Raw genomic sequence first — 27,350 nt, forward strand, 5'->3', positions numbered from 1 at the left:
TTGGGAGGGTGGGATACAGCTGCACCTTCCTTCCAAATAAGAATAAAGCCAGTTGTCCTGCCTCCCATTTACAAAGAGACCCAGGCATCCAACTTTCTAGTTGGAATGGGCACCTGGACTGGGGAAACAGCTGTGGCTGCCATCTGGGAGGGGCTGCCTTTGGCCCTTCACTCTTCTGCCCTCCGTGACTATAGCGACAGCTCAAAGCTTTCAATTCACTCCCTCTCTACCCCCTCCCCCAACACCACACACTTTCCCTGTGCCCAGTGATTGGCGGCTGCCTGCTGCAGGGCCGGCTGGGCTGGGTTTATGGCTTTGCGGCAGCTGAAGAGAGAGAGGCTGAAAGAGAGAGATGGAGACAGGCCAAGATTCAGAAACAGGGACTGACTGATAGGAGAGATGGAGAGGTAGAGGAAAACCAAGACTAAGTGAGAATAGCAAGGATACAGAATCAGAGAATGATGAGAGGAAGACAGATAGCTGACATAAATAGATACTAAGAATTTTATAGGCACAAAAACAGAAGGGAAAATTGAGGAAGGGAAGAGAGGAACTAGAAGGAGTAAATATAGAGACAATAAAGGATTTGGATCAAGAATGAGAAGAGACCAGTAGAGGCCTGTTAAGTGAGAAGAACTGTTGGGAGTGAAGAGTAGGCTGGAAGGATTTCCCAGGGATCCTGGTTCTTCTCTAATTATTCCTCTCCTATTCCTACCCTCTCCCCATCCCAGGATATCCCAGCTCCTTCCAGATCCCCATCTATACACAATGAAAAATGGCAGAATGAGCCCTTCAGGAACTCATGGAATGTATAAGTTCTCCTCTTCAAGGCACCTGTTTGAACCTAGCTGGGGGAGAGCTTGGGTACTATCCCTCTGAAATGAGTCGGTCAGTAATGATGTGGGGGTAATAAACTGTCCCTGAGCCTAATTCGATCACTTACGTAAAAAATTCAACCATTTATTACCTTATGGTTTACAAGACTCTTTACAGACATTATTTTGTTTGATTCTCACAAAACCCCCCTATGATATAGGTAATATAGGTATGATTATAATTTGCTATTATAGTTATTTCCATTTTACCAGAAAGTAACTGAGATTCGGAAAGGTCTAAGTGACTCATCTGTAATTTCAGCTGACAATCATTGACATAGGAGTCAAACCTAGATTTCTCTAGACCCTAGGGCCTGCCTTCTTTCCAATATATCATGCAGTAGGACTACTGACTGAAGTTAGAGGAACAAGTCTCTACTTCTGCTCTTTATGGCTCATTTCAAAGGCATCAGGGAAAGGATGTGAGGAGAGGGAGCTGGAGGCTCTCCCAAGCTGTTGAGGTGATTTGTCATAGTGGATTAGGGTGCTGGATTTGCAGTTAGAAAGACCTGGATTTGAATCTTGGCCTTGACACTTATTAACTGTGTAGGCATGGTCAAGTCATGACCTGTCTGCTTCCTCATCTTTAAAATGGGGGTAACAATACTCATAGCAACTACCTCACAGGGTTATTGTGAGGGTCAAATGAGATAATGGAAGCAAAGTACTCTGGTATACCTGGCATTGAAGGAAGGGACTATTTCTTATTTATCATTTTATTTTATTTATCTTATGTATCATTTTATCTTCCTCACTGCCTGAATGAACATTTGTGTTAAATGAACATTTAACAACCAGGGCTAAATGAAAAGTCCTGCACTTCAGCTAAAAAACTCAAGAAAAGGATGGGGGAATGGTGGTCTAGCAACCCTTTATGTGAAAGAGAGCTGGGCATTTTTGTGGATTGTAAACTCAATATGAGTGAATAACAATATGACAGTAAAAAAAAATTGATCTTCATCAGCATTGTTATCATCATTATCAAGAAGAATACATTTATATGTTGATTTATGCTATAAAGTACATTGTACTTTTTTTTTTTTGCTTCTTGGAGGGGGGAAGGTAAGGCATTTGGGGTTAAGTGACTTGCCCAAGGTCACATGGCAGCATTTGAACTCAGGTCCTCCTGACTCCAGGGCCTGTGCTCTATTCACTTTGACACCTAGTCCCCTACCCCCCATAAAGTACATTCTCTACAATAATCCTTTGAGATGGGTAACATAAGAATTGTTAATCCTATTTTACAAATGAAGAATTGAAGTGTATGGAATTAATGAGTTTATGGCCCTGTTGCATTAAACTGTGAGTCTCTTGAGACCAGGGACTGTATTTTGTCTTTCTTTGTGGGCCAGTGATTAGAACAGTGCCTGGAACTTAGTACGAGCTTAAGAAATGCTTTTTGGCTTGATTTTCATTCTGCTCTGGTCAGACCACATCTGGAGAATTGTGTTTAGGTCTGGGTGCCAGATTTCAGGAAGCACATTGAAAATGGGTGAGAAGATTGGAAAACTATGCTGTATGAGGCTTTAGCAGAATGAAGCAGAGATGTTTAGCCAGAGAAGAAAGACTTCAAATATTTGGTGGGTCTATCATGTAAAAAGGGACCCTTCTGAGTTCATGACTAGGAGTGATGGTGTAATGTAACGCCAAGGAAAGGCAACTTCCCAAGGTTCAGAATACCAGCATAGGTGCTCTCCATTTTTATTCAGTGACAAATTATGACATCATTCCAAATACAGCATTTACTAAGTGTGATTAAATAATCTCCAAGTACTACCCACCCCAGGACCTTACATTCATTAAATCAATTACAAAGTCCCCATTCTAAATACTACTCCACCCCTAGGCTGTACCTTCATTTGGTCCATCACAAGGCCCCTCTTCTCAAATGGAGATTAGTTTCCAATCATAAGTAAAGTACATTCATTTGTTCAACCATAGAACACAAAAAGGTCAAAAGTTCCCCATCCCTGGATCACAATTGAATCTACCCCAGAGTTACAACAAATTTAAGCACAGCACTTAATACCCTAATGGAGGTCTTTTCTTCATCTTGACACGCAAGTTCTCAGCAATTTTTGTTCCTGGGGAGACAAGGCTTAGCAAGGCTACAAGATACATTGCCAGTCTCTTCATTAATTCATCCTCTGTCTGCAGAACAGTCCTAGGACCCCTGAAAACATTAGCAAAACCCTCTCCCAGGATTTCTGTAAACATACAACAAGAAAATCCTTCTTTAGGGCTTCTGAACCAACAGAAAGGTTCCCAGACCCCTGCAACAACAGCACTGTCCTTCACCAGTGGACAGTATTCACTCTCTGTCTGCAGAACAGTCTCAGTAGCTCTTAACCAACAGCCAGGTTCCAGAACCTCTTCAACAACAGGACTGTCTTTCACCAGTGGACAAATCTGGCAAAACAACATCAAAACAAAGTACCAGCAAAACAGCCATGTCTCCTCAGTCCTTGGCAGCTCCGGGGCAGGTCTCAAAAGTCCAGGGCAATTCAAAGTGGCCCTCAGCAATCCTCTCAGTCTCTCTCTGCCTCCACGTGTCTCTCCAAATCACCAGCTCCTCCCAGTTCAGGACTTCTCTTTTCACATCAACAAGTTCATCCCACAGGTGGGATTAACAAGCTCTGGGTTTTAACACAATCAATTTGAAAACCAAGCCAATACAGGGGGATCTTTATATTCCATTACTATCACAGATGGGTACAAATTGCTGCTGAGAGGCAGATTTAAAGAAAAGTAGAGAAAAAAAGTTTAACAATAAGAGTGATTCAAAGTGTCCAGCATTTCGTGGATGGCATTCTTGTTCAGGTAGGGTTGGACTGGGTGACCTCTGGGTCCTTCTATAACCAGGAGATTCTATGATTTGAACCAATATTTTTTGAGTGAATTATTTTGGACTCCCAGACAAGAGAGGGCAGTAGGAAATTCTGGGGAATTTGGTAGGGGTAGAGTCATTGGCTGATCTTAGGGTGATCTCAGATAATCAGGACCTTTGTGTCTCCTCTTCTGGAAAATGTTCTAGTCTTCAGGTGATTTAGATCTCTTCTCAAAACTGTTGGGTCAGAGTTAGCAGGATACTGGAGGCTTAGGGATTTGTACACTTCAGTTCCAATGTTTCTCAAATTATTTCTTTCAGTTCCCATTAACCAAAGAACAACGTGACTAGTGTAGAGTTTGTTCTTATGGAATATTATGACAGAGAGGAATCAGGGCTCTGGAAGAACAACAGGGTCTCTGTGAAAGAGCTCTGTGAGATTTGAAGAGCTTCTGAATGATATAGTAGAAAGAAGGATGGATCTGGGGCTGGAAGTCTTGCCTCTGACACTTAACTCTTTTTTCTGACAAAAATCATTTAACCTTTCTGAGATTTAGATTCCTCATCTGGAAAATGGTGTTATAATATGTGTAGTAGTTACCTCACAGGACTGTTCCGAGGATAAAATAAGGTCATACGTGTAAAATATTTAGCAGGCTTTGAAGCACCATGTGTCAATTATTGGCAAGCAGTCACTGCCTTAAACAGAAGTGTAGTGGAGACTTCCTTGGAAGACAGCCCAGTGGTCTTCCATCTTTTTTTTTTTTTTTTGGAGGGGAAAAAGCAGGGCAATTGGGGTTAAGTGACTTGCCCAAGGTCACACGGCTAGTAAGTGTTAAGTGTCTGAGGCCAGATTTGAACTCAGGTTCTCCTGATTCCAGGGCTGGTGCTCTATTCACTGTGCCACCTAGCCACCCCCATCTTCTATCTTTTAAAACCAATGTGCCATAACAGCAATTACCCAGTGAATATTAGTTCTTGCAGGTTTCTCCCCAATTCTGCTTTCATTCATTGGACAGTTACTGTGAAACATTGTGTCCTCATAGCAAGATCACGGGCCATGGCATCAGAAAATCTGGGTTTGGCTTCTAACTCTGCTATTTACTCCCTCTGTGACTTTGGGAATATCACAACCCTCCTGGGTCACTGTTTCTTGATCTATAAAATTAGGTTGGACAGATGATCTTTAAGCATCCATCTCTAAATCTCTCATTTTACAACAATATTACTATATTATCTCAATATGTATCTATTGTTCAATTGTCTGAATTTTTCTGCTACAATATGAAGCCTTTCTCACTTTAGTATTTCTAAATGCTTTCATATCTATTATTTTTGGTGTCAATACTGTCAAGAAGGGAGAAGGATAAAGTGGTAAAGAGATAGCAAAATAGGCCAAGAAATTGATGATGTAGGCTAGGGTGGACTACAGGTGCAGAATGAGACATACACTGTCAAATGTGGTCAATGTATTAGTTTGTTTTTTGCTTAACTGTAATTCTTTGTTACAAGAGAGGGTTCTATTTTTTTGGGGGGAGGTTTGGGAAGTGAAAGCAGTTTTTTAAAAAATAATTAAAACATCTTTGAAAAACAAAATATAGGCCTCAAAAAAGTGAGTCACCAAATGTCAAAAGTGAATTAGGTATTGGGGCAGCCAGGTGGCAGAGTGAGTAAGAGTGCCGGCCCCAGAGTCAGGAGACATGGGATTGAATTTGGGCTCAGATACTTAGCACCACACCCAGAAATACCTAGCCGTTTAACCTTGAGCAAGTTACTTAACCCCAATTGCTTACAAAAAAAAAAAGTGAATTAGGGGAAGATTGAAACCTAGGAGCATCAATTCAAAGATCAGTCATTCACCTTGTCCTGAGCTTCCATATGTAATTTTTGTCCTCTATGCTTTGGTGGGGGGGTCAGGAGAAAAGAAGGGGTATACAGCCCTTTATCCTTATGGAACTTCAAGACTATTGGGGAAGATAAACCACATAGACATACAAAAGCAGAAATGGGAGCAAATGGACAGATGTCTAGGGGGTGATGGGTACAGCGTGGAAGAGAAACCCAGAGAGGACAAGGGGTTTCCTGGAGGAGAAGAGCCTGGAGCAGGGTTGAAGAGGACAAGGACAGTTGGGGAAGAAGTGTATCTCCAGTAGGAAGAAACATTTGTACAAAGCCTTGGCAGTGGGTAAAGGTCAGGGGTGGATGGGAGTGGAGGGTCCCAGAAGAGAAAAGCAGCCAATAATTAGATGAGCCTTGAAGACTGGCTTAGGCTGTCCATTCGTTCCCCTCAGAGTGGGAGACACCCCCACACAGCTCTGTTATGAGCTCCCCACTTCCAAGACTTAGTCCTCTCTTATTGCCAGCCCTCCTGCCAAGTGCTCTCCATTCCTCTGAGCATGGGTGTCTAGGTCTCTCTTCTCTGTGTCTAGGGAGGGGTTTGTGCTGTGACTTCTCTGAGGGAGGAGGGGAGGTTGTGTCTCCATCAGCTGCTTTATCCAGTTCTGCATCATAGCATGATTTTGGAAATAATGGTTTTTCAGACTGAGGGTTAGGATTCCTGAGTCCCCTCCCCGTCACTTTTTTTTTCTATTCCCATGATCAGTAGGCCACATATTTAGGGGACAAGATGGTTAGGTTCCTGGCTCCCCCTCCCTCTCTAGATTCACTAAGTGATTACTTCCTAAACAGACCCCATACTGGTTTGGGCTCATAATTCCTCTCTGCTTAACCCCTACTACCCCAGCAAGTTTATAGGCCAAGGGAGAGTGGCAGTGGGGGCTGGGGGGAGGGGACAATGGGGGGGAATCCCAACCGGGTGATGGATGTCTCTGTCAGCCTGGCTCGTATTTATTAATAGTTTTAATACGGGAAGCAATAAAGGAAGAGAGGGATTCTATTAATTAAATCATTGTTATAATTAACTTTCATTAAAGGGGGATCAATAAAGAGGGGCTGAGATGGAGAGAGAACAGATCCATTATCTCTAATTTCCTTGGAAGGGATTCAGGCAGGGAGGTGAGGTTGCTAGGAGACAGAGTAGTAGGGGAAGATGGAAGATGTAAGTCCAGGTGAAGCTGGGAGGAGAGGAGGGGGTTTAGGAGGGTTTCAGGTGTATGGGGTTGTCACTGATGGGATGGAGGGTGAATTGGTCAAAAGCTGACAGAAAATCCAGTGGGGGTGTGACTGTGATTGGTGGTAGGGTAATCATGTGCTCATCTGTGTGAACCAAATCCTCTGGGTGTTTTCATGGCTGGTATATGTTGTTTGTACCTAATTTTGTATGTTTGTGATACTTCTGGGTCCCTTCCAGCAGGTGAGTGCTCAGTAAAAGCTGTGGGAAGTGTGTGTGCCATCTTGAATGCATTCTCTGGTCGGGGTCGATGCCTGTGTTTCTAACAGGCATCAATATGTATGACTGAGTATCATGTAGGAGCTGGAAATGTGTGTGTGTGGGGGGCTAGGGCACCGGGGGAGAGAAAAAGAGGAGGGGCCTAGGCGGGGGAGGAGGGGCAGAGTGATGATGGTACCTGCCTCTGTCAGGTTGAAGGATTGAGAGCGGTAGAACCTGTGGGGAAGAATGCTAGGGAATAAGAAGCAGAGGTTTGAGGGGTCCCGGAGTGGTCACGGGGGTGGGAGAGCCACTTTGGTGTTAAAATGAGTGCATAGCTTAGGTCTTAGTACAGTAGATTTTGAACTGGAAGGGGCTTAGAGGTCATCTAGTCTAACACCCTCATTTTACAGATGAGGAAACCAAGGCCTAAAAGGTTAATTGATGTGCCCGGGACCACACAGATAGTATATTTCAAACCCAGTCGTTTTCCCTCTCACTGTTTCCTAGCCCTGGGTGCTGTGAAGGAGCCAGAGCCTGAGCAGGATTGGGTGGGCCCTTCTGGATCACCAAGCCTCCTTCTGAGACTGACCCATGGCATTCCTCCCTCCCCACTGGTCTCTTGGAGAGAACCCAAACCCTCTGTTAAAAGCCAGAGAAGTGAACTGCAGGCCCTCGGGGAGTCAGGTCCACTGTTGGCCTGGCTTCCTTTTCCTCTGGGAACTGGCAGCAGCAGGGAACACACATCTGGAACTCACCCAGCTCCATTTTCTCAAATGACCAAATCCCTCTTCCCACCAAGATCCAGAGAATAGGGAGTGAAGGAACACCTGTTCCCAAATACCTGAACTACTTTACCTTAGTCATGGCTTGTGGTAAGAACACATTTTATTAGAATAGTATACAGGTCATATAAATACTTCTGCCCATGCTACACAACTTGGGGTGGGGGAAGATGTGTGGTGGTGACAGGGAGGGTATTAGGGAAGAATATCTTATTGCTGTCAAGGGGGTTGAAGACAGGCCAGGAGATGAAAATACTTGGTTTCAGCTGCTCCCCCCTCCCCCAGCACAAAAGGCACAGATGAATTTTTCTTTCCATGTTGTTCATTCCATGTGGGGTGGGAGGGTACTGCCAGGAAAGGGATGAAATTAGGTGCAGGGGCCTTCTTTACCCCCCAAAGAAACCACAAAACTTAATATCTAACCATATGAACAAGCCAGGGAAAGGGAGTAAGGGACCAGAAAGAGATGAAGCCTAGAGCTGGAAGGGTCATTAAAAGTCATTAGGTTGGTTTCCCTGCCTCCACGAAAACCCAGAGACAGAAGAACTCAGGTAAACAAATATAAACCTCAAAGGGGAAGAATGGGGAAGAGGGTGTGCTCCGTGAATTGGCTTTGGAACACTGAGACAACAGAAGCCAGGCTGTCTGGAGGGATAATCTTCACTTTCAGCGCCGGGGGTCCTGGTGGCTCAAGCGGATACCTCCCCTGGAGCCCCTAGTCAGTCTGTCTCTCAAACCATCGTGGGTGGTGTCTTGTTTGGCAGGGGGGGGGGAGGAGTGCTCATTTCAATCAGTGTTACACAAGTTGTGGATTCAAGGTCAGACTAAGTGGAAATGGAGTGGGAGGATTTCTTAGGGGTCTTGAGGGCCTGGAACTCAGTCTGCCCCAAAATGCATGTGTGTGTGTGTGTGTGTCACTCAAAGGTAAAAGGATCCTGGGTGCTGAAGAAGAAGTGTCCATCCATGTGTTCCTCCAAGGCATCCTTGTCACACTCAGGAAACTGTTCCTTACATATGGGACACTCCTTCCAAGGAGGGGCGGCAGGGCCCCCCGGGCTGGCCTCGGAAAGGGGGCCCCCAACAAAGCCACTATGGAGAGGCAGAGTGGTGGGGGAGGTGATTTAGTCCTGCTGTCCCACCCCTTCCTCTGATCCTAGGAGCAGAAATCCAGATGCCCAGCTGCTAGTTGTTCTTGCTCTCGGCAAAAGGACACAGGTGTCCAACTTCCTAGGCTGCCTGCATCACTCACTCGGTTCTTCTTAAAGCAATGGCCCATTGGGGCAGAGCCAGAGGCCTTGTTTTTTTTCCTAGCTCTCAAAGATGTTGGCATCCGTTACCTCCCCGGCCTCTCACTGGCCTACTCAGCCAAGTTTCCAAAGCCCATCCCCCAACCCCCTGCTCTCCTCCCTCCATCTCTGTCTGCTGCCTAATGAGGCCGAAAATGAGTCTGACATCGTCCTTCATCTTCCTGCTCTAGCCAAGGAGGAGATGACAGCATTCTCCCATCTCCTCTGCCCTGAGTCTGTCCCAATGTCTGGGACAAAGCCGGGGGCCAGATTGCCTGGATTTCCATTTTTTCCTCTTTGCTGGGTGGGGGGAGGCACTTACCACTCTGATACCTGGCTCTCCCCCTCTCCAACTCCACCCCTTCCTGAGTCCCCAAGGAAGTTGGGGAAAGCCAAAGACCCATGGATAATCAGATCCTGAATCCCAGCTTTCCCATCCCAATCAGCGGTCCTCGATTGCTTCCCTTTATCCAGAGGTCTGGGCACCTACCTGCCAGCGTGGGGGGGGGGAAAGGGCAGGAGAGAGGGGGTGCAAGACAATTTGGGCTCCACGGAAGATGGTGCTAAAACAACACAGAAGCTTGTTACAGGTAGAGCCTCTGAGAGCTGCTGGAACACGCTTTTAAGTTGAGTGAAATTTAGAACCTAGAGGCATCTGGGACTTTGAGGGTAGCAGGGATCCCACCCCAGGCCCTTCCTCCATCTTGGCATTGATCAAGAAGGTTGGTGTAGGGAGGGGCACAGTGATGTTTGAACCAGGTATAGCAAAGCCTGAGGGCTCTCGCTGATCATGGGGGCTCCACTCTCCCCTGGCACACCCCTGGGAGTTTCCCACCTCACCTGGCCACGTCATAAAAGGCACTGCCTAGTTCAGGAAGCAGCAGGCTGGCCTCCTCCCCTCCGCTCTGCACTGCTGCCATCAGTACTGCCTTTTCATCCTCTGCCTCCTGGGGACTCAGACACAGGGTCGAGGAGAGCAGCATTTTAGAAGTTGGGGTATTGGGGAGATGAAGAGGCATGAGTGGGGCCTGGCAAAAGTGAACCAGGGCCTGGGATGGGAGTGGAAGTGAAGCCAGGGAATGGGACAGAGGTGGGGCCAGGAGTATGAGACCAAGATGAATCTATCAGAGATGAGGAGTGTGGATGGAGGCCAAGAGCAGAGGTGGTCTGTGTTCAGGGTGGGTGGTCAAATGGACTTGGATAGGGTGGGCTGGAGGGCAAGGACAACCGAGTCCTCTCCCTCCCCAATCGGAGAGAATAGAGGGGCCCATCAGGCTGAAAACCTGTGTATGGAGGTTAGGACATCTGGTGTAACCCTTTTAACCCTCCCCTACCCACTTGTCCCAAAGACTGCTGGGCATGTTGTACTCACCGAGTCAGAGCTACTGTCCTCATGGGGCCCGGTCACGTGAGGAGCAATAGGGGATGGCTGACTGATGACCACAAGGGCAGGAGCATCTCTGGGTGCAGAGGGATTAGAGCCAGGGCCTCCTCGCTCACACAACCCATAGGAAGGAAGCCTCATGTCCTCTGGGGATTCATCCTCTGAGTCGGTCAGAACTGCCGCAGGACAGCCTGTGAGTGGGGAAGAGGAGGGACTGTCAAGGCCTTGGGGCCTTCTAAAAAGGTGAGGAGGGGGAAGGGCCTGGAACTGACCCCCAGAGGGGGACATGTGGGAGAGGGGGTCACTCCCTAAAAGGTGAGGAGGGGGGACATGTGGGAGAGGGGGTCACTCCCTAAAAGATGAGGGAGGAAAGAACATGAAACCAAGCCCCAGAGGGGGACATGTGGGAGAGGGGATCACTCCCTAGAGGAGCCATGCTCAAGGCCTGGGGGCCTGAAGCTTCCCTCTGAGGCACTGAGTGGTGCTGGGGGTGGGGAAGGGAAAGGCTGGAGATAGGGTGTCAGGGATGCACAGACTCAGCCCGGGAGCCGCTTCTTCATCCTCTGTGGCTGCATCCTCGCTCCACTTCTCGTCGGCCAGCTTTTCCAAGCGGGCTTCCAGCTTCCTCATATATTCGAGCAGTTCCTGGGTTGGAAGCACATGGTAAAGCCAGAGGAGGCCCCAGCCCACCTAGGCCTCAGGCATGAGCTCTGCCCCAACTCCCTGGGGTTAGCACCCCACAAAGGCAGCAGCACATCTTGGGGAGGGGCAGCTTCACCCCACCCCCTGCCAGTTTGGATCTCAGACCCTCCTGTACCTCTCCCTTTCAGCTTGCTGCTTGACCACCTCCACTAATCACACCGACACTACCATATAATAGAACCATAGAACTAGAATCATGTAGTAACAGTTATATGATGTTCTAATGTTCAGGGAATTGAAAGTAACTACAGCCTTTTGGAAAGGCCCCAAGTTCTTATGTCACAGGGTTAGAGACTTGAGTTGAAAGGAATTTCAGGGCCCTCCTAGTCCAAATCTGACAGATTTGTAGATGAGAAGCCTGAGGCCCAGGAGGGCCCCAGGTCACACAGCTGGTAAGGAGCATAGCTGGGATTTGAACCCATGGAGGGCAATTGGGGTTAAGTGACTTGCCCAAGGTCACACGGTTAGTTTTTATGTCAAGTGTCTGAGGCAGGATTTGAACTCAGGTCCTCCTGACTCCAGGACTGGTGCTCTATTCACTGTGCCACCTAGGTGCCCTGAAGGCTGCCCTCTTGCCCCTGTCCCCCTGGGCCAGGGCTCTGGGTGCTCAGAGGAGTTAGAAAAGCTGGAGGCTGCTGGTCAGTGCAGAATCGGTGGCCTTGGAGCCCAGGGCCTCCTGAGCTCAGCATGGCTCACCTGCTTCTGCTCCTGCAGCTGTTCCTTTTCCTTCTGAAACACTCGCAGGGCTGACCGAAGCTCCGTTAGCTCTCTCTTGCTTTCTGACAGCTGCACCTGAAGGAGAAGGGCCACGGAGAACATGGAAGCAAGAACTCCTCTCTTAGAACATGATCTCTGCCACCTGGATGGAAGAAAGCTGGGATCCCAAAGCCAGCCTCTCCCACTCTGCATGACCCATGATCTCTTCCCTAGCCCACAGATCCCAGGCTAGGGAGTTGGAGACATGGGTCCTTCTGTTTTTTAAGGACTCAGGGTCAGGTAAGACTGTAACTAGGCTGAATGTAGGTTGCTTAAGTCCTGACTAGTGGTTAGTCACGATATGTTCCAAGTATGGTCTCTCAGCCTGGGTTACCTCAAGTCAATCAAACTGAGGCCAAAGACACACATGCTAGTGGAAGAAAGAGGGATTCCATACTTCAAATCATAGTAGACAAGGCTGCTAATAAGCAAGATGCAAAACGAAATATACCTGAGCACCATCCCCAGCAGGTCATCTACCCTCACCGGCCCCAGGTCCTTGGGCTGTAAGATGAGGGAGTTGAACGCTATGGCCTTCTGGCGCCAGATCTATGATGCTCTGACCTCTGGCTTCTGAGCTGACATTGTAGGCATATACAGAGAAAGGACAGTGGGTTCCAGGGGGCTGTGGGCTGAGATGTCTTACCAGACTGGAATCCTTCTCTCGAGCCAGGTCAGCTTTGAGCTCTTGTCTCTGGGTCCTCTCCTCTTGCACGGCCTTCTCCAGTCTCAGGACCTCTGCACTCAGCTTTAAGATCTTATCCTTCTCTGCCTGGGCATGGGCAGAAAGGAGAATGTCACTGATAAGAGCCCCAGCCTTGCACCACCTCCCTACCCCGGATTCACCGGTGTTACTTCTCTGAATCCCCTTTGCTGCCTCCCTCACTCAACTATCATGGTCCCAGAGTGTGAAGAACAGGGGAAAATGCAAAGAAGGCCCAGGAAGGTCAAGAGGAGGGCAGGATGGGAAGAGGGCACATGGGTTAGGAGAGTGGGGGGAGGGAGAAGCACTCTACGGGTCGGGAGCAGACATGCCAGAGAAGGGTAGCTCGGACTCACTCCCCACATAACCCCAAACCAGCCGAACTGGCAAGTGCCAACCACTTCCTTTCTAACCCAGGATAGCGGTGGAAGCTAAGGTCTCCCCAGCAAATGGCTGGCACGGCCTTGCCATTCCTTGCCGCCCTGTGGCCTGCCCCCATCCTCGCACCTCCACATTTTGCAGAAGTCCTGTCCGTTCCTTGCTCCATGAGCTCTTGTCCTCTCTCCACTGCAGACTCAGTTCCACCAGCCTGTTGCTGGCCTCGGCTGCCTCAAGCCGGCTCCGGTGGAGGTCGGCCATGGTTCGGTCTCTGGCACTTGCTGTGCTGGCCAGCTCCTCCCCAAGCAGGGCAGCCTTCTGCTGGCTCGAGACTGCAAGCTCCTGGGTCCCCCGAAGCTGCTCTTTCAGGGGCTCTAGTTCAGTCTCCAGGGGAGAAGACAGGCATGGAGTCAGTTATACCTGAATTAAGATGGGGACCCCAGGGCTCTCAACCTGAAGTTTCCTATCTTCCATTAGATTCTACATTCTTCTTCCACTCAGGACCCAGGTACCTTGTCCCCCAAACCACAGCCACTACTCCCTTTCCCTTTCCATTCTCTGGGTCTCCCAAGCTTCCTCTGCACTAGGGGTATCAAACTTCAATGGATTCCTGAGGGCTGCGTATTGCCTTGGAAAGCCTCATATGAATACCATGTTGTATTATATTTGTATTTATTTCATTGAACATTTCCCACTTGCATTTTAAGCTGGTTCAGGGAGCACTTAGAGTTGCCTGCCCTGAGTATGACCCCTCTGTCCTACATTCTTCTGGCTCCTCCTGCCCAGAAGACAGGCACCCAGGCTCTTACTCACAATCCGCTGCTGGGCCTCATCCAGAAGATTCTGGATCCGGGTGACTTCCTTCTGCAGTCTCTGGAGCTGAGAGGCCTGCTCCCCCTGATGGCTTTTGGCCTTCTGTAGGTCTGCACTGAGACGACAGCACTCCAGCTGTGAGGCCTGCAGCTTGGCCTGGTGGGAACCACAGGGCCACAGATTCAGAGCTGGGCTTTTGAGTGTCTCAAGTCCACCCCTCATTTTGCAGATGAGGAAATGAAGGCTGGGGGACGTTAAGAAATTTGCCCAGCTAGTACGTGTCTGAGGCAGGATTTGAACTCAAATCTTCCTGACTCCAAACCCTATCCACTACTTTACTTACATTTGCGGGGAATGTTTGTATAATAGGTCTCTGGACCATAAAGCACAGTCTGCTCTGCAGGCCAATAAGGCAGATTGGAACGAGTCAGTGGCCCAGCCAGCCTTGGAGACTGAGGGGAGTTTGAGCCCAGGCATCTTGGCCCCACTGGACTCTGCTCTCCTGCTTCCCAGTCCAGAGTTCCCAGCAGTACATGGTTTTGAGGAGATTACAGACAACTGCAACTTAGATCTTCTGCCTCTTGTTCCTTCCTTCCCCATGGAGCCGAGACACTGCCCCTTTCCTGTTTGCCCCTCACCTGGCTTTGCTCCTTGTCTGCTTGTTCTTCCTTCAGCTGCCCCAGAAGCCGCTCCTGCTCCTGAGTCAAGGCCTTCACTGCGTCCTTGACCCTGTGGACCAAGGATAATATGTGCAGAACTTAGAGGTGGAAGGGGTGGATTTTAGAAGCCCTCGAGTCCAATTCTTGTATTTTACAGATGAGAAACTGAGAGTGAGGGAGGTTAAATTAATTGTCCAGGGTCACAAAGCACCCCCCAACCATGGGTGTCCCCCAAGGCTCTCTCTTCAACTCCTTCTAGATGATTTTGCTTGGTGAGCTCACCAGCTCTCAATGATTCAACTATAATCTCTCTGAAGATAATTCTCAGATCTATTTGTCCAGCCTTAAGCTCCCTCCTGATCTCCAGTCTTGGATCTCCAACTGCCTAATGGACATCTCAAACTGGATATCTCATAGACATTTTCAACTCAACATGTCCATAATTAAATTTATTTTTTTCTCTAACCCCTCCCTCTTCCTAATTTCCCTACTATTAACAAAGGTACCACCATCATTCTTTTCACCCGGGCTCACAACCTAGGTGTCATCTTCGACTCTATCACTCCCCCCACTCCAATCCCATCTGTTTCTAGCTTGGTGACATCTCTCATATATGTCCCCTCCTTTCCTCTCCACCATCTTGGTAAAGGTCCTCATCACCTCATGCCTGGACTACTGCAATAGTTGCTGGTGGGTCTCCCGGCTTCAAGTCCTCCCCACTCCAGTCCATCCTCTCCTCAGCTTCCACTTTCCCAAACTGGAATGATTATGTAACTGACCATGTCACCCTTGCCCTCATTCCATAAACTCCAATGGCTTCCAATCACTTCCAGGATCAAATATAAAATCCTCTGTTTAGTGTTCAAAGGCCTTCATAACCTCCTACCTTTGGAGTCTTCTCTCACATGACCTTCCTTCCTCCCCCACACTCCAGTACTCAGCTCTCCAGTGACACCGGCCTCCTCACTGTTTTTTACACAAGACACTCCATTTCCCAGCTCCAGACATCTTCCCTGGCTGGTCTCTGTGCCTGGAATGTTCTCACTCTACCTTCTTTCGAGTCTCACCTAAAACCCCACCTTCTACAAGGTCTTCCCTTAATGCCAAAGCTTTCCTTCTGTTCACTACTCTAATTTCTCCTGTATGTATCTTGTTCTACATGGTCGTTTGCATGGTGTCTCCCTCATTAGAATGTAAGCTCCTCCAGAGAAGGAACTGCTTTTTTGCCTTTGTTTGTAACCTAGTACTTAGCATAGTGCCTGGTATTGAAGGTGCTTAATAAATGCTTATTGAGGGGTACCTAGATGGTGCAGTGGATAGAGCACCAGCCCTGGCGTCAGGAGGACCTGAGTTCAAATCCAGCCTCAGATACAAACTAAATGTATGACCCTGGGCAAGTCACTTAAACCTGGTTGCCTCCCCCCCCAAAGAAACAAATAAATAAATGCTTATTGAATTGACTTGACAGCTAGTAAGACAAAGTTAGAACTCACGACTTCTTGACTCCAAGTCTAGCTGGTTATGTGGGAGGCAAGCTCCATGGTTTGTGCCTATATCCTGCCATTAGGTTTCCCTCCTTGGCTCAGCCTTTTACCAATCCTTCTCACCTGTTCCTGTGTCGTTCAGACAAAACCAGGATGATCTTGTTCTAAGCCCTTTCTGGCTCTGGGCTGGCTTCATCCTGGGAACTCACATCAGCTGTTATTAACTGCTTTCCCTACCTCTGGTCTCAGGTCCCAGTGGCCTTGCCTCCTCCTGGCTCTTCCAGGTCTCAAATGTTCTGAAACCTTCTGATGCGCAAGGTTTACGGGTGCCACAGACCCCAAGAGACAGGGGAGGCCTACCAATTTATTCCTCTGCTTCTAGGTAGAAGCAAAGGGCTCAAAAGAGCAAGATGAGTGTGACCTGATTTAGTATCAGGTCATGGGAAAAAGACCTCATTTTTACTGCAAGGTCAATTAGAACACATAATGTAACATGGCTGCCAAAAAGTTAATGTAACTGCTGGCTGCATTAACAAAGATAGAGTATTCAAATGGAGAGATAACAGTATCATTGTCCCATGGACAGGCAGACCCAGTCTAGAGGGCTGTAGTTACTCCTGGAAGTGCTACATTTTAAGAGGGATAATAACTACCTAAGGTAGGAGATTTCAGAGAGATCTGTGAACTTGGACGGGGGAAAAATGACATCTTTATGTTCAGAGTTTTCTAAATAACATTTAGCATTTATTTCTTTTTTTTTTCTTTGTCCTTTTGGAGGGGGGAAGGCAGAGCAATTGGGGTTAAGTGACTTGCCCAAGGTCACAGCTAGTAAGTGTGTCAAGTGTCTGAGGTCGCATTTGAACTCAGGTCCTCCTGACTCCAGGGCTGGTGCTCTATTAACTGTGCCACCTAGCTGCCCCTATTTATTTCATTTTTAAAAGCAGGCAACAAACATGATTCTGAGAAGGGCTCCATCAGCTTCACCAGACTGTGGCCAAAGGGGTCCAGGATGCAAAAAAAGGTTAAGAACCCCTGTCCTAGGAGGGTAACTGAGAGCCAGAAATTATATGAGAAACAATTAAAGGAACTGAAAATCCTTAGTGTGGAAAATGGAAAACGTCTTTAAATATCTGAAAGGTTATGATGTGGAAGAGGGATAAGGTTTATCCTATCACAGTTCCATAAGACACAACTAGAACCCAGGGGTAGAAATTGAAGGGAGAGAAATTTGACAATTAAAAGTATTTGTGTGGGTGTAATGGTAGCCATGGGGGGGGGCAGAAAAAAGAAATTTATGTGATTTTGTTATTTGTCCTTCATTCTTGAAGAGGACCATGACATCAAGAAGGTGATACCATAACTTGCAAGTGAATTGGATTTAAGCGAGGGAAGGCTGTGCAAGGTCACCAGCCTCACTTTCTCCTCCAGAGCCTTCTGGGTTCAGGGGCAAGATATAGACCAGAACAACTGCAGGTGACCCAGGATGCAGTAGGAGACCTTGGCCTTTTTAAGCTAAGGTCTTCCCCAGGTCTCAGTTTGTCTGAGGAAACACCCATTCAGTGATTAAGGTTAGGTTAAAAAATGAGGCAAAAAATGGCCTCTTTTACCTAGTCAAAAGAAATTTGATCTGGGAGGTCTTTCTGGTCAAAACAGAAACAACTGCTATTTACACTCACTCTGAGGCATCAGAGTTCAAACAAAGACCAAGTGAGGCTTGAGTTGGGACCCGTTGTTGACCAATCAATGAGAGCCAGAGTGTTTGGGTTTAAGGCATGGTCCAAAAAAAAAAAGAAGAAGAAAAAGAAATCTAGTCCATAAACCCCAAGATATCTTGTTAGGTTTCAGCAATCAAAATTTATATTTCTTTGGGCAGAAGACCTGCAGGTAAGGGTATTATTTCCTATGTGGACAGAGGGAGAGAATGGATGATTTTGTTGCACATTTGAAAAGAATAGCAAATTGTGATTTGCAGTTTCACATACAATCATTTTTTATTGTACTATATTATGGAAATGCTTGTTATCTTCCATAAAATAACTTTTTAAAAAAAGTGTTCAAAACTGGAATGGATTACCTTGGGTAGGGTAGTGAGCTCCCTGTTGTTAGAAGTGTTCATGCATGGGCGGCTAGGTGGCGCAGTGAGTAAAGTGCCGGCCCGGAGTCAGGAGGACAGGACCCGAGCTTGGTTCTGGCCTCAGACACTTAACACCCACACAAAAAAACTAGTCATGTAACCTTGGGCAAGTTACTTAACCCCAATTGCCCTCTAAAAGGCAAAAAAAAAAAAAAGAAGTGTTCATGCAAAGGCTATTTGACTACCTGTCAGAGATTTTACAGAAGGGATACCTGTCCTGAAGGAGAGGCTGTGGTGAATGATCCATATGGCTCTTTCTAAAGCTAAGATTCATTCTATCACTTTAAGTCTCCAGGGCTAAGAGAAGCTCCAAGCTTTCAGGGACCTAGTTCTAATAGTGTGTAATCCTGGCTGTCAGTAAATCCTGAGTCTAACCTTATTCCTGCTCACTGACATTATGTCAACAGAAGCATTCTTATACTGTTTTACTGGTCACGCTCACCAACTTCCCCCTCAACGGAATCTTTCCACTGACTCTCCGGGTCTTCGCTGGGGATTGGTGTGCAGCAGGGGAAGGGGGCTCCTTACCTGTCCAGCTCCACCTCCTTCTCCAGCACCTTCTCGCTGATGATGTGGATGTCGCCCTCCAGCTCCAGGATCCGGGACACATGATCTCCCTGCTGTCTGCTCAGGACATCTCGCTCTTCCTTAAGCTCCCCATGGGCACGTGACAGCCCCTGGGGTGATCACAGAAGGGGAATGAGGCTGAGACTCCCCTCATTGAGATGGAGGCAGAGGCAAAGGGGGAGCTCAAAAACACCGGAGGCTTCCTCCCTCTCTCTTCTGCTTCCACTGCCACATAGGAGCTTAGACTGAGAGAGCTGGAAGAGGCCCCCATGGCCCAACCCCCTCATTTAACAGATGAGGATACTGAGTGGGTCACCCTGGCAGAAGTGGCAGAGCCAGGATCTGAGCCCACCCTCAGATTCCAAAGTCACTCTTTGTCCCACTGTCCTCCTTGAAGGGAACTTGGAGGGGTCATCTCAAGACATCCCCTCACCTCTGCATTGGATCTTCCCCACCCCATAGTGATAATCCATAGCTCCCATTTACATAGCACTTTATAGTATGGTTACAATGTGCTTCTCCTCATAACACAAGCGATAAAATGAATATTCCCATTTCACAGATGAAGACACTTAGGCAGAATATGTTTAAGTGACTCATCCGATGTCACATTAATGAGTGCCCAGCTGGTAAATGCTCAGAATTAGGACTGGAATTTGAGTCTTCTGAATCTAAAGCCAGAGATCATTTCACCGTATGAGCCATCCCAGACCCTACCATGTTTAAACGAGTCCTTTACAAGAGGAAATGTCAGAGCTCCCTTTGGTCCCCCATCATTGGAGCGGGGAGCTCTTTCTTTGACCTAGTGTTGACCCGACTGTACTAAGCCCCTCCTTTGAGGCCTCGCCCACTCAGTCAGCTCCCCCTTCTCCTCCACAAGGATCCAGAGTCTGGAACCCCACAGGCCTTTGAGTAGGTGCTCTCACCTTGTACTGTTCCATCAACTTGGCCTGCTCGTCCTTGGTGACCTGCAGCGTGGCCTCCAGCTCATGTACCCTGCCTTTCAGCTCAGTCACCTCCCCCTCCAACTGCAGCTTCAGTCTCATCAGGTCATTCCGCTCCTGCTGGCTTTCTTCAAGCTGGTTCTAGAGATGCCCATGTAATGTCAGCAGCTGTTCCCCGTTCCCCCTCCCCCACTCCCCTCAGGCTAAACTTCCTGATTCCCCCCAACCCCACAATTGGTTGTGGTTCTGGCTGGGAAGCCCAATGATTATGAATAGTAAAACGTATGGGCAAGAAGGGAAACAGGCTTGGAAAAATTTCTATGTCACTTGACCCTGCCTCCATCCCCCTGCTCAGCAGGCACAGCCCTCCCAGCTGCTCATTCCTCTTCCTCCTTCTTCTGGCCCTATTCATTTGTAACTTATCATAACAACTCCATCCCTGGCCTAACAATGCCTGAACCCTCCTTCTTCTGGAAGACATCCCATGATTCATCTGAACAGAAGACACAGCTCTCCCCAATGTTTCCAAATCCAAGAATAAGGCTCCTTTGCTGTAACTATTCCCGATTTTTATAAGTTGAGCTCTGACTTATACAGAATATACTCATGTCCATTCTTAATATTTTCATTTTTTTCATAACAGTATTTCTATCGTGGCCTTGTGTTTTCTAAGGGAATGTATCTAATGTATATTCATCACCATCATCTAGATAATGCTCTCACTGCTAGACAGACATCTTTTTTTTAAGGCTGTTCTTTATCTCTTCCTTTGTAGGAAGACTTTCCAAATGAAGCATTTCCCCTATCACTCCCATTCACCTCCAGCCCAAGTTCTTGGATCTGCTCAGTCATTCAACACCTGCAAGGTAAAGCTCTGTCCATCTGATTTTTGTTCTGAACTAGTCTGTTCCCTCGGATCCTATCAGTTCCTAGTCTTTCCCCCATGTCCAGAGTCTACATCTCATCTTTTCTATAAGACTCGAAGTTCCTTGAGGTCAGGGGTCAGGTGTAACTCACAACTCTAGAACAAGGACTTGAGAATAAGGAAGGAGGAGGTCCCCAGCCCCATTCCTCTCATTTACCTGCAGGACTGTCGCCTTGGGAACAACAAGCAGCATATCAGAACCACTTTCATGTTCCTCCAGCATCACCAGTTCATCCATGGGCCTTGGTTCCCGAAACTGGAATGAGGAGCTCTGGCCACACACTCGGCCTCGGTGGTTTACATAGCGGAATTGGTAGAACTGGGCACCTGGCTTGGGCAGGTAGCTGGCTGTGGGAAGAATTGGGCACCTGAGTCCTCAGGAGTAAGACCTAGCCCTGCCCCACACCAAATTCTCCCCCTTGAACTTTTCAAACACCCTCTCTCTACTAACCCTCCTTATCTCCCAGGATTCCCTAGCTCTGGTTCTCTGGCCCCTTTCCCACATCAGAGCTTCTCAAAGGCTGTTCCTCCTAACCCCCTTCCTTCTCAACCCTATTCCACAGACTCCTACTCCAGAAAGCTTCCCCTTACTAATTCTCCCAGTTCTAAAAGAGAAATCCTCAGCAACTGGACTGTCTGGTACGTCCAGTTCCCATCAACCCCAAGAGTCTCTGAAATCCCCTTGGCTTTCTACACCCCCTGAATACAGCTGCATGTAATTTCCACTGTACTCATCTGCACGTATTTCCTGTCTCTCTCTAGCTTACCTTTCCTATAACATCTATCCCCCTGCTCCTCCTCCCAGGCCTCCAGTCTCCCCATATACCTTGGAACTGGACACTGGAGTGGACAGCAGAGCCTTCAGCTGCACCTTCAGGCACCACGCACCAGACAAAGGTGTGATAATCTCTGACTGAGGAGGCTTCTGTCTGTAAGTGTCCAAAGTTGGAATGAGACTTTTAGGCTATCACCATCCCTGACTTTCGTAAGTCATGAGCTCTGACTTACCTTCTGCTGAGAATACTAGGGAGTGCTCTAGGGCTGGGGGGTAGGGACTACAGGGGCACCGGGCAGGTGTGTGTGTGGGGGAGGTTCTAGGGTCCCTGGGGGACTTTAAGGACAATTGGGAAAGGGAAAAGTTTCAGCTCATTCCTAGTACTGGACTGGAGCAAGAAAGCCGGCATCACTGTCACCTCTGTCCCTCCCTCCTCCCACCTGTTGATTTTAGCAACCTATGTCCCCCTACCCTCTATGCTCAAACAGTCAGACTTCCCTGACAGGTACCTTGAAGATGCCAATCCAGTCACTGGCATTGGCCACAGTGCCTGGGGGTAGGGTGTAGTGACATTCCACCTTGGTGTTGGGGATATAGGTCCTAGCCACATTCAGAAAAGTGACCCCACCCCGGGGTGGGGTTCGGCTGAGTGATGACTCTTCCATGGTGCCTTCTTAGATATCTCAGTCCTGTCAGGGAGTGAGGAGTTAATTCAATTCAATGAGTACTTGTTAAACTCCCACGATGCACCAGGTATCATACTAGTTTCTGAGAACAGAAGAGAAAAATGTTAACAGTCTCTTTCCTCAAGGAAATTACATTCCATTGGGCAGAAACAACCTGTACAGTCAAGAGGATACAAAATATGACTAAAGTTTTTTTCTGGGAAGGGGAACTGACAATGATTGGGGGAGATTAGGAAAGGCCCCAAGTAGGAAGTAGTACTGGAGCTGAGCCCTGAATGAAGCCAGAGATGCCAAGAGGCAAAGGTGAGGAAGAACATTACAGGCAGAGGGGACAGAGGGCCTGAGTGAAGGCCAGAACGTCATGTCTAGGGAACATGGAGAAGACCACTTTGGTCAGAGTTGCACTGGGCTAGATCTAGGAAGAGAGTTCGAAACCAGATTGGAAAGGGTTTAAGATGTATTTTATGTTGGAGGTGATGGGGAACCATTGAAGCTTCTTGAGCAGAGGAGTGATGAGAGAAGTCTGAACTGTGCTTTAGGAACATGGATTCAGTGGTTTGTATGGAGAAAGGACTAGACTGAGACTGTTATCAGGGAGAACAATTAGGAAGGTTTTGCAATAATTCAGGTCAGAAGTAATAAGGACCTGGAGTAGGTGCTGGCTGAGTAAATACTGAGAAGGGGACATGTAAGAAGTACTACTGAGGTAGGACTGCCAAGATTTGGCAATGAATGGGAAGGGGGTGTGTGTGAGAGGGAAAAGGATTATCCCTAGACTTTGAACATGAAGGTCTGGAAAGACAGTAGTGACCTTGACAGACACAGAGAAGACAAGAAGATGAGTGGTTTTTTTTTTTGGGGGGGGTGGGATGGGGAGAGATAGATAATGCATTCTGACTTGGACATGTTACCTTTGAGATGCCTATGAATAGGCAGGTGATAATGAGGGGTTCAATGCTTCAAAGCTAACCTCTTCCCTAATCTGTTTCCTCATACACAACTATACTAAGCACCAGACCTGGGGACCAGGGAATCTTGATTACTATGGCTCTAAAGTCTCCCAGATATTTTCATTCTTGGCTCTTAGAACCAAGGCATTCAGATGTTCAATCTGCTCCATTTCAGTCTGAGGCTCACATGCACTTTCCATAATTTAAATCCCTGCCTTACAGAAGTTCAGTGCTTCTAACTCCAACCAACCCTGCCCATCAGCTCTAGGCTCCAGTGCTATCCCCCCTCACTCTTACTCTCTTTAACTTATACCTCATTTCCACTGTTCCAGTTCCTCCCCCCCCTCCTGCTTTAGACCCTTAATTTCCAAAGCTCTTGAATAGGGAATTTAATTGCAGAAAGGGGTACTCTCCTTCCCCCCCCCAGTCAAACTTATACCTTCACTGACTTCCTGGGGCTGTTGACACAGCTGCAGCTCTAATACTCTAAGGACAACTGATAATAAGAATAACCAAAACGGACACGAATGCCTGAGTCTCCAGGACTAGAATCTGGCTGGAGTGTCCAAACTAAAATCTTTATGCCCCTGAGCCAGGGGTCCCCCTTTCTCTCTTTACTGAGTGTTATAAATTCTTGGGAAACCAACTATTCCCACTTCCATGTGAGGCATAAGACAGAGAAAAGGTAGAGAGAGATTGGCTCTATGCTGGGACTCCCTAAATATTACCCCATGAAGTCAGGAATCCTGGAGGCGGCTGCTTCAGGGTGGAGTGAAACATCAGATAGGAACGTGGTGGGATGGGGGAGATGGAATGTAGGGGCCAGAAGCCAGGAACACCCCACCCTTGGGCACAGATGAGACTGGGGGGTGGTGGGAAGGTAAAGATTCATTTCCAGTATTAGGAAATGGAACAAAACTGACATCTCCTGCTTCCTGGACCTCTGACCTACCATCCCATTGGGATGCTTGACCTCCTGATTTCTTCAAAGAGAATAAACCAAATTCAGCTCCAGAATAGACCAATCCCTTTCCCCCTCCAGTTTCTGCTGTTTTCAGTCCTAAATGTTTAAGTTACTCCTCTGAGACTGATAGCTGCAGAATAGGGCATGAAAGTAGGAGTGCTCGGGTTTGCTCTGGGGAAGAAGGGTATGTAAGAGAAGACGGGATGGAAGGATTAGAAAAGAAAAACTATTACCCAGAACTGAGAGTTCTCCCTTCTCTGCCTGCTCCCTCCCATCTACGTCTGAAACGCAGCTCACAGGGTGTCCAATCGGAAAACGCCACTAGTCATGTGCAGGACCCAAAACATCACAGACCCATACTGGTTGGTGCCAGGAGGGGGAAGACGGAGCAGAGACTTTTAAAATTAAGAAACAAATTAAAAAAAAAAAACCAGGAGGAAGAAGGTAGCTGGGAGTACAACTGGCACTGGGAAAAGGGTTTAAAATTTCTCTGGAAACCAGGCAAGAAATTAAATGCAATGTAACCCTTCTGACTCTTTAATTTATCTTGGGCTCAAAAACCCTCAAGTATAAGTGTTGCTGATCCTTTACATTACCTTAAAGCAGGATATTTTTTTTTTCTACTACCCTAAAGGATTGGGATAAAGGTGTGGGGAAGTGGGTTTATTCCCAAGGATCTAAATTGGGGAAGTCCAGATAACTCTCTAGCCTCCAACAAAACTACATTAAATCTGGATTTTTCCTCCAGGGCTGGGGAAAAAAATTTAGAAAATTATGCATTGCACCATAATAAAAAAGAGGTGTGTGTGTGTGTGTGTGTGTGTGTGTGTGTGTGTGTGTGTGATACAAGATTTTGGGGCGTCCATATGGGGAGGGTCCACAGACCCTCACTTTTGTCGCATGACCCCAGAGCTCCCCAGTGCCCTACCCATGGAGGGCAGGAAAAACCCTTGGAACTGATTTTGAGTGAGATTGTTGCTTTGGGACGGGATGATAAAAAAACGGGGCTCACTCTGACTTCAGCACCCACAATTCCTCCCTCCCGAACCTACCCAGTCCTTCAGGGTGAGTTACCCAAGGGGAGGAGGGGAAGGCAAGCAGGGATCTGCCTCCAAGTCCTGGGTGGGACCCCCCCCTCCCCCCAAAAACCACGCGCCCCTAAGCACTGGGGCAGAGCTGGGGGGGTTTCTTTCCACTAAAGGGTTAACCCCTTAAAAAATCTGTTTCCCCAGAATTCCTTTTCAAGGATGGAAACTTGGGGTGACACTCCATAAATTTCCCTTCCCCCCAAAACAAAAATTAGGACCAATTCTCTTACCCCACCAGAAGATCAGCTGTTCCCCTCACCTTTCACCAACAACAAAAACACCACTCTGCCTGAGAGAGGGGCGGGGGAGAGAGTTGGGCGCAGAACCTTTCGGGGCTTGTAGTTCTTTCTCCTTTTCCGAGCTTCGAAGTTTGCTGGTCTTAGAACTACCAACCCCAGGAAGCAGTGCGAAGTGGAGGGTGGAGAAGAGTGTTGTGATGACTGAGGCATGTTGGGATCTGTAGTCCGCCCTCCTGCAGTAGCCAATGAGGACGCTTCCCCAGAAGGACTACAACTCCCAGAATCCCGCAAGCGCAGGCGGCCTAAGCTAATTGGGTTGAACTTTTTGCAACTTTTTTTTTTTGATGGGGCGTGGGGTTGACTGTGGGCCTCAAGCTTGGTGAAGTGGGGAGGAAGCAGTGGAACCACGTGCTTTTGACAGAGTAGGAAACTGGGCAGTAGCAATAGCCTTGACCCAGTGGCGCAGCCCACTCTTCTTCCTTCAGTTTTTGCAAAAATTCCCCTCCCAGTTTGTCGGCCACCTCCGGCAGCACACGTGAGGCAGCGGGTGGGGGCGGGGCATTCGAAGAAATCCAGTCTTAATAAGGCCACCCGGGAAGGGGTAATGCGCATGCTCTGTTTGTGCTTCGGAAGCTTGCAGAGCTCGTGGCCTGGGAGTGCTGGAGAGGAAGTTGTGTGTGCTAGTGAAGTCCTTCCTTGTATCGGCCTTGCTTGATTAGCCCAGTGCTGGGCACATAGCAGGCACTTTAAAAATGCTTGTTAGCTTAGTTAATTTGGGCTAAGGCTTTGTGCCTACCTCTTCTGGTTTCCTTGCAGCCTGCCTTCTGCAGGAGGCTTTCTCAGCATCCTCCTATCCCCCAAACCCCCCCCCCCCCTTCCCTCGGAGCTTACCCTTCACTGTTTTGTTTGCACTGAATATATCTTGCATAGACATAATTATTTTTGTTGTTTCCACCATTAGAAGGTGAGCTCCTTGGACGGGTGTACTTTGTTTTTGCCTTTAAAAAAAATATCCACAGGGCTTAGTCAGTAAGCATTTATTTAGCACCTTCTGTGTTCCAGGTACTATGCTAAATTATGGGGATGCAAAAAAGGGCAGAAAACAATCCCTGGTCTCATCAGTCAGTCAGTCAACAGGCGTTTATTGAGAATCTATTGTTGTGCTAGAGACAAAAGAAAGCAAAAAACAGTCCCAGGTAGTGTCACCATCAAAGGGGGGATGGAGGAGAAAATGTGCAAACAAGCCACATAAAGACAAGATATATGCACTTGCTGAAAAAACTCACGCCCTAGCCTGGCCTTCACCCTTGCTTTCTCTGGATTCCAGACTCACTTGGTCTTACTCTAGGATGCTCCTAAAATGTTTCTACCCTGGAAACTCACTTCACCCCTGGACTTTACATATTCCAAGCCCCTCCATTTCTGATGCATCTTGGTCCCATTGGGGTTCCTTCTAAAACCTCCCATTTTGGGGAAAAGGCTCAGGCCATCCGTGTTTTCATTCCTCTCCAGGCTGTACTCCCAACTTGATCCTTGACTTTCTCTACTATGCCCACTTGCCAGTGTCTTTTAAATGCTGCCTTTCCCCCATTAGAATATAAGCAACTTGAGAGCAGGGACTGTCTTTCTGCTCATTCCCAGTGTTTTGCACAGTGCAGTAATTGCTTAATAAACACACATTGACTATATACAGGAAAAATTGTGAGTAATTTCAGAAGGAAGGCACTAAGATTAATGATGACCAAGAAGGTTTCTAGCAAAATGTGAGGCTTTAGTTGATACTTGAAGGAAGCCAGGAAAATCAAGAGAGAGTTGAGAATCAGGAGCATTCCAGGCATAGGGGATAGCCAGGGAAAATTCCCAGAATTGGAAGATGGAGTGAGGCTGATAACCTTGCTCAGCTCTGCCACACTTAAATCCAGTTCACACATGTGGAGACATCACCCTCTGATGTCATTGGGCCTCTTTGAAAACAAAGGACAAACGACAACAAGAAAGAAGAGTCGTGTGAGAAATAGCACGGAGGCCAGTATCATTGGAAGATTGGAAAGGTAGGAAGGGGCCAGGTTATGGAAGACTTTGAACAACAATCATAGGG

The 27,350-nt window shown here is 47.6% G+C and overlaps 1 protein-coding gene across 2 annotated transcripts; it reads right to left on the reverse strand.

The window, feature by feature from the left end:
* Nucleotides 1-7,900: 7,900 nt before the first annotated feature.
* CALCOCO1 (calcium binding and coiled-coil domain 1) lies at nucleotides 7,901-25,391 on the reverse strand. Of its 2 annotated transcripts, none has more exons than XM_069101265.1 (15): nucleotides 25,244-25,391; nucleotides 21,835-22,014; nucleotides 21,377-21,479; nucleotides 20,708-20,898; nucleotides 19,608-19,766; nucleotides 18,643-18,791; nucleotides 14,476-14,566; nucleotides 13,838-13,993; nucleotides 13,154-13,408; nucleotides 12,590-12,715; nucleotides 11,884-11,979; nucleotides 11,022-11,130; nucleotides 10,474-10,676; nucleotides 9,942-10,048; nucleotides 7,901-8,904 (listed from the first exon to the last, which is right to left on the reverse strand). In XM_069101265.1, the coding sequence occupies exons 2-15, from the start codon at nucleotides 21,988-21,990 to the stop codon at nucleotides 8,730-8,732; spliced, it is 2,076 nt and encodes a 691-aa protein (XP_068957366.1). In that variant the 5' UTR covers nucleotides 21,991-22,014; nucleotides 25,244-25,391; the 3' UTR covers nucleotides 7,901-8,729. The 2 variants fall into 2 exon arrangements, with proteins under 2 accessions (XP_068957366.1, XP_068957367.1); XM_069101266.1 differs by lacking the exon at nucleotides 7,901-8,904 and adding an exon at nucleotides 8,911-9,664.
* Between the last annotated feature and the right edge of the window lie 1,959 nt (nucleotides 25,392-27,350).

This window comes from Petaurus breviceps, unplaced genomic scaffold (assembly GCF_028583685.1).
Source record: "Petaurus breviceps papuanus isolate PSGF00001 unplaced genomic scaffold, PetGlider_PUasm1.0 454, whole genome shotgun sequence".
Classification (NCBI taxonomy): domain Eukaryota; kingdom Metazoa; phylum Chordata; class Mammalia; order Diprotodontia; family Petauridae; genus Petaurus; species Petaurus breviceps.

Bases quoted from the DNA above. Each gene is read 5' to 3' on its own strand.
- CALCOCO1 (XM_069101265.1), bottom strand. From the start codon at position 21,990: ATGGAAGAGTCATCACTCAGCCGAACCCCACCCCGGGGTGGGGTCACT. The intron at 21,480-21,834 runs GTACCTGTCAGG...GGACACTTACAG, and splicing joins ACTGGATTGGCATCTTCAAG to ACAGAAGCCTCCTCAGTCAG. The intron at 11,980-12,589 runs GTAAGACATCTC...CTTCTCCTTCAG, and splicing joins GAGAGAAGGATTCCAGTCTG to GTGCAGCTGTCAGAAAGCAA.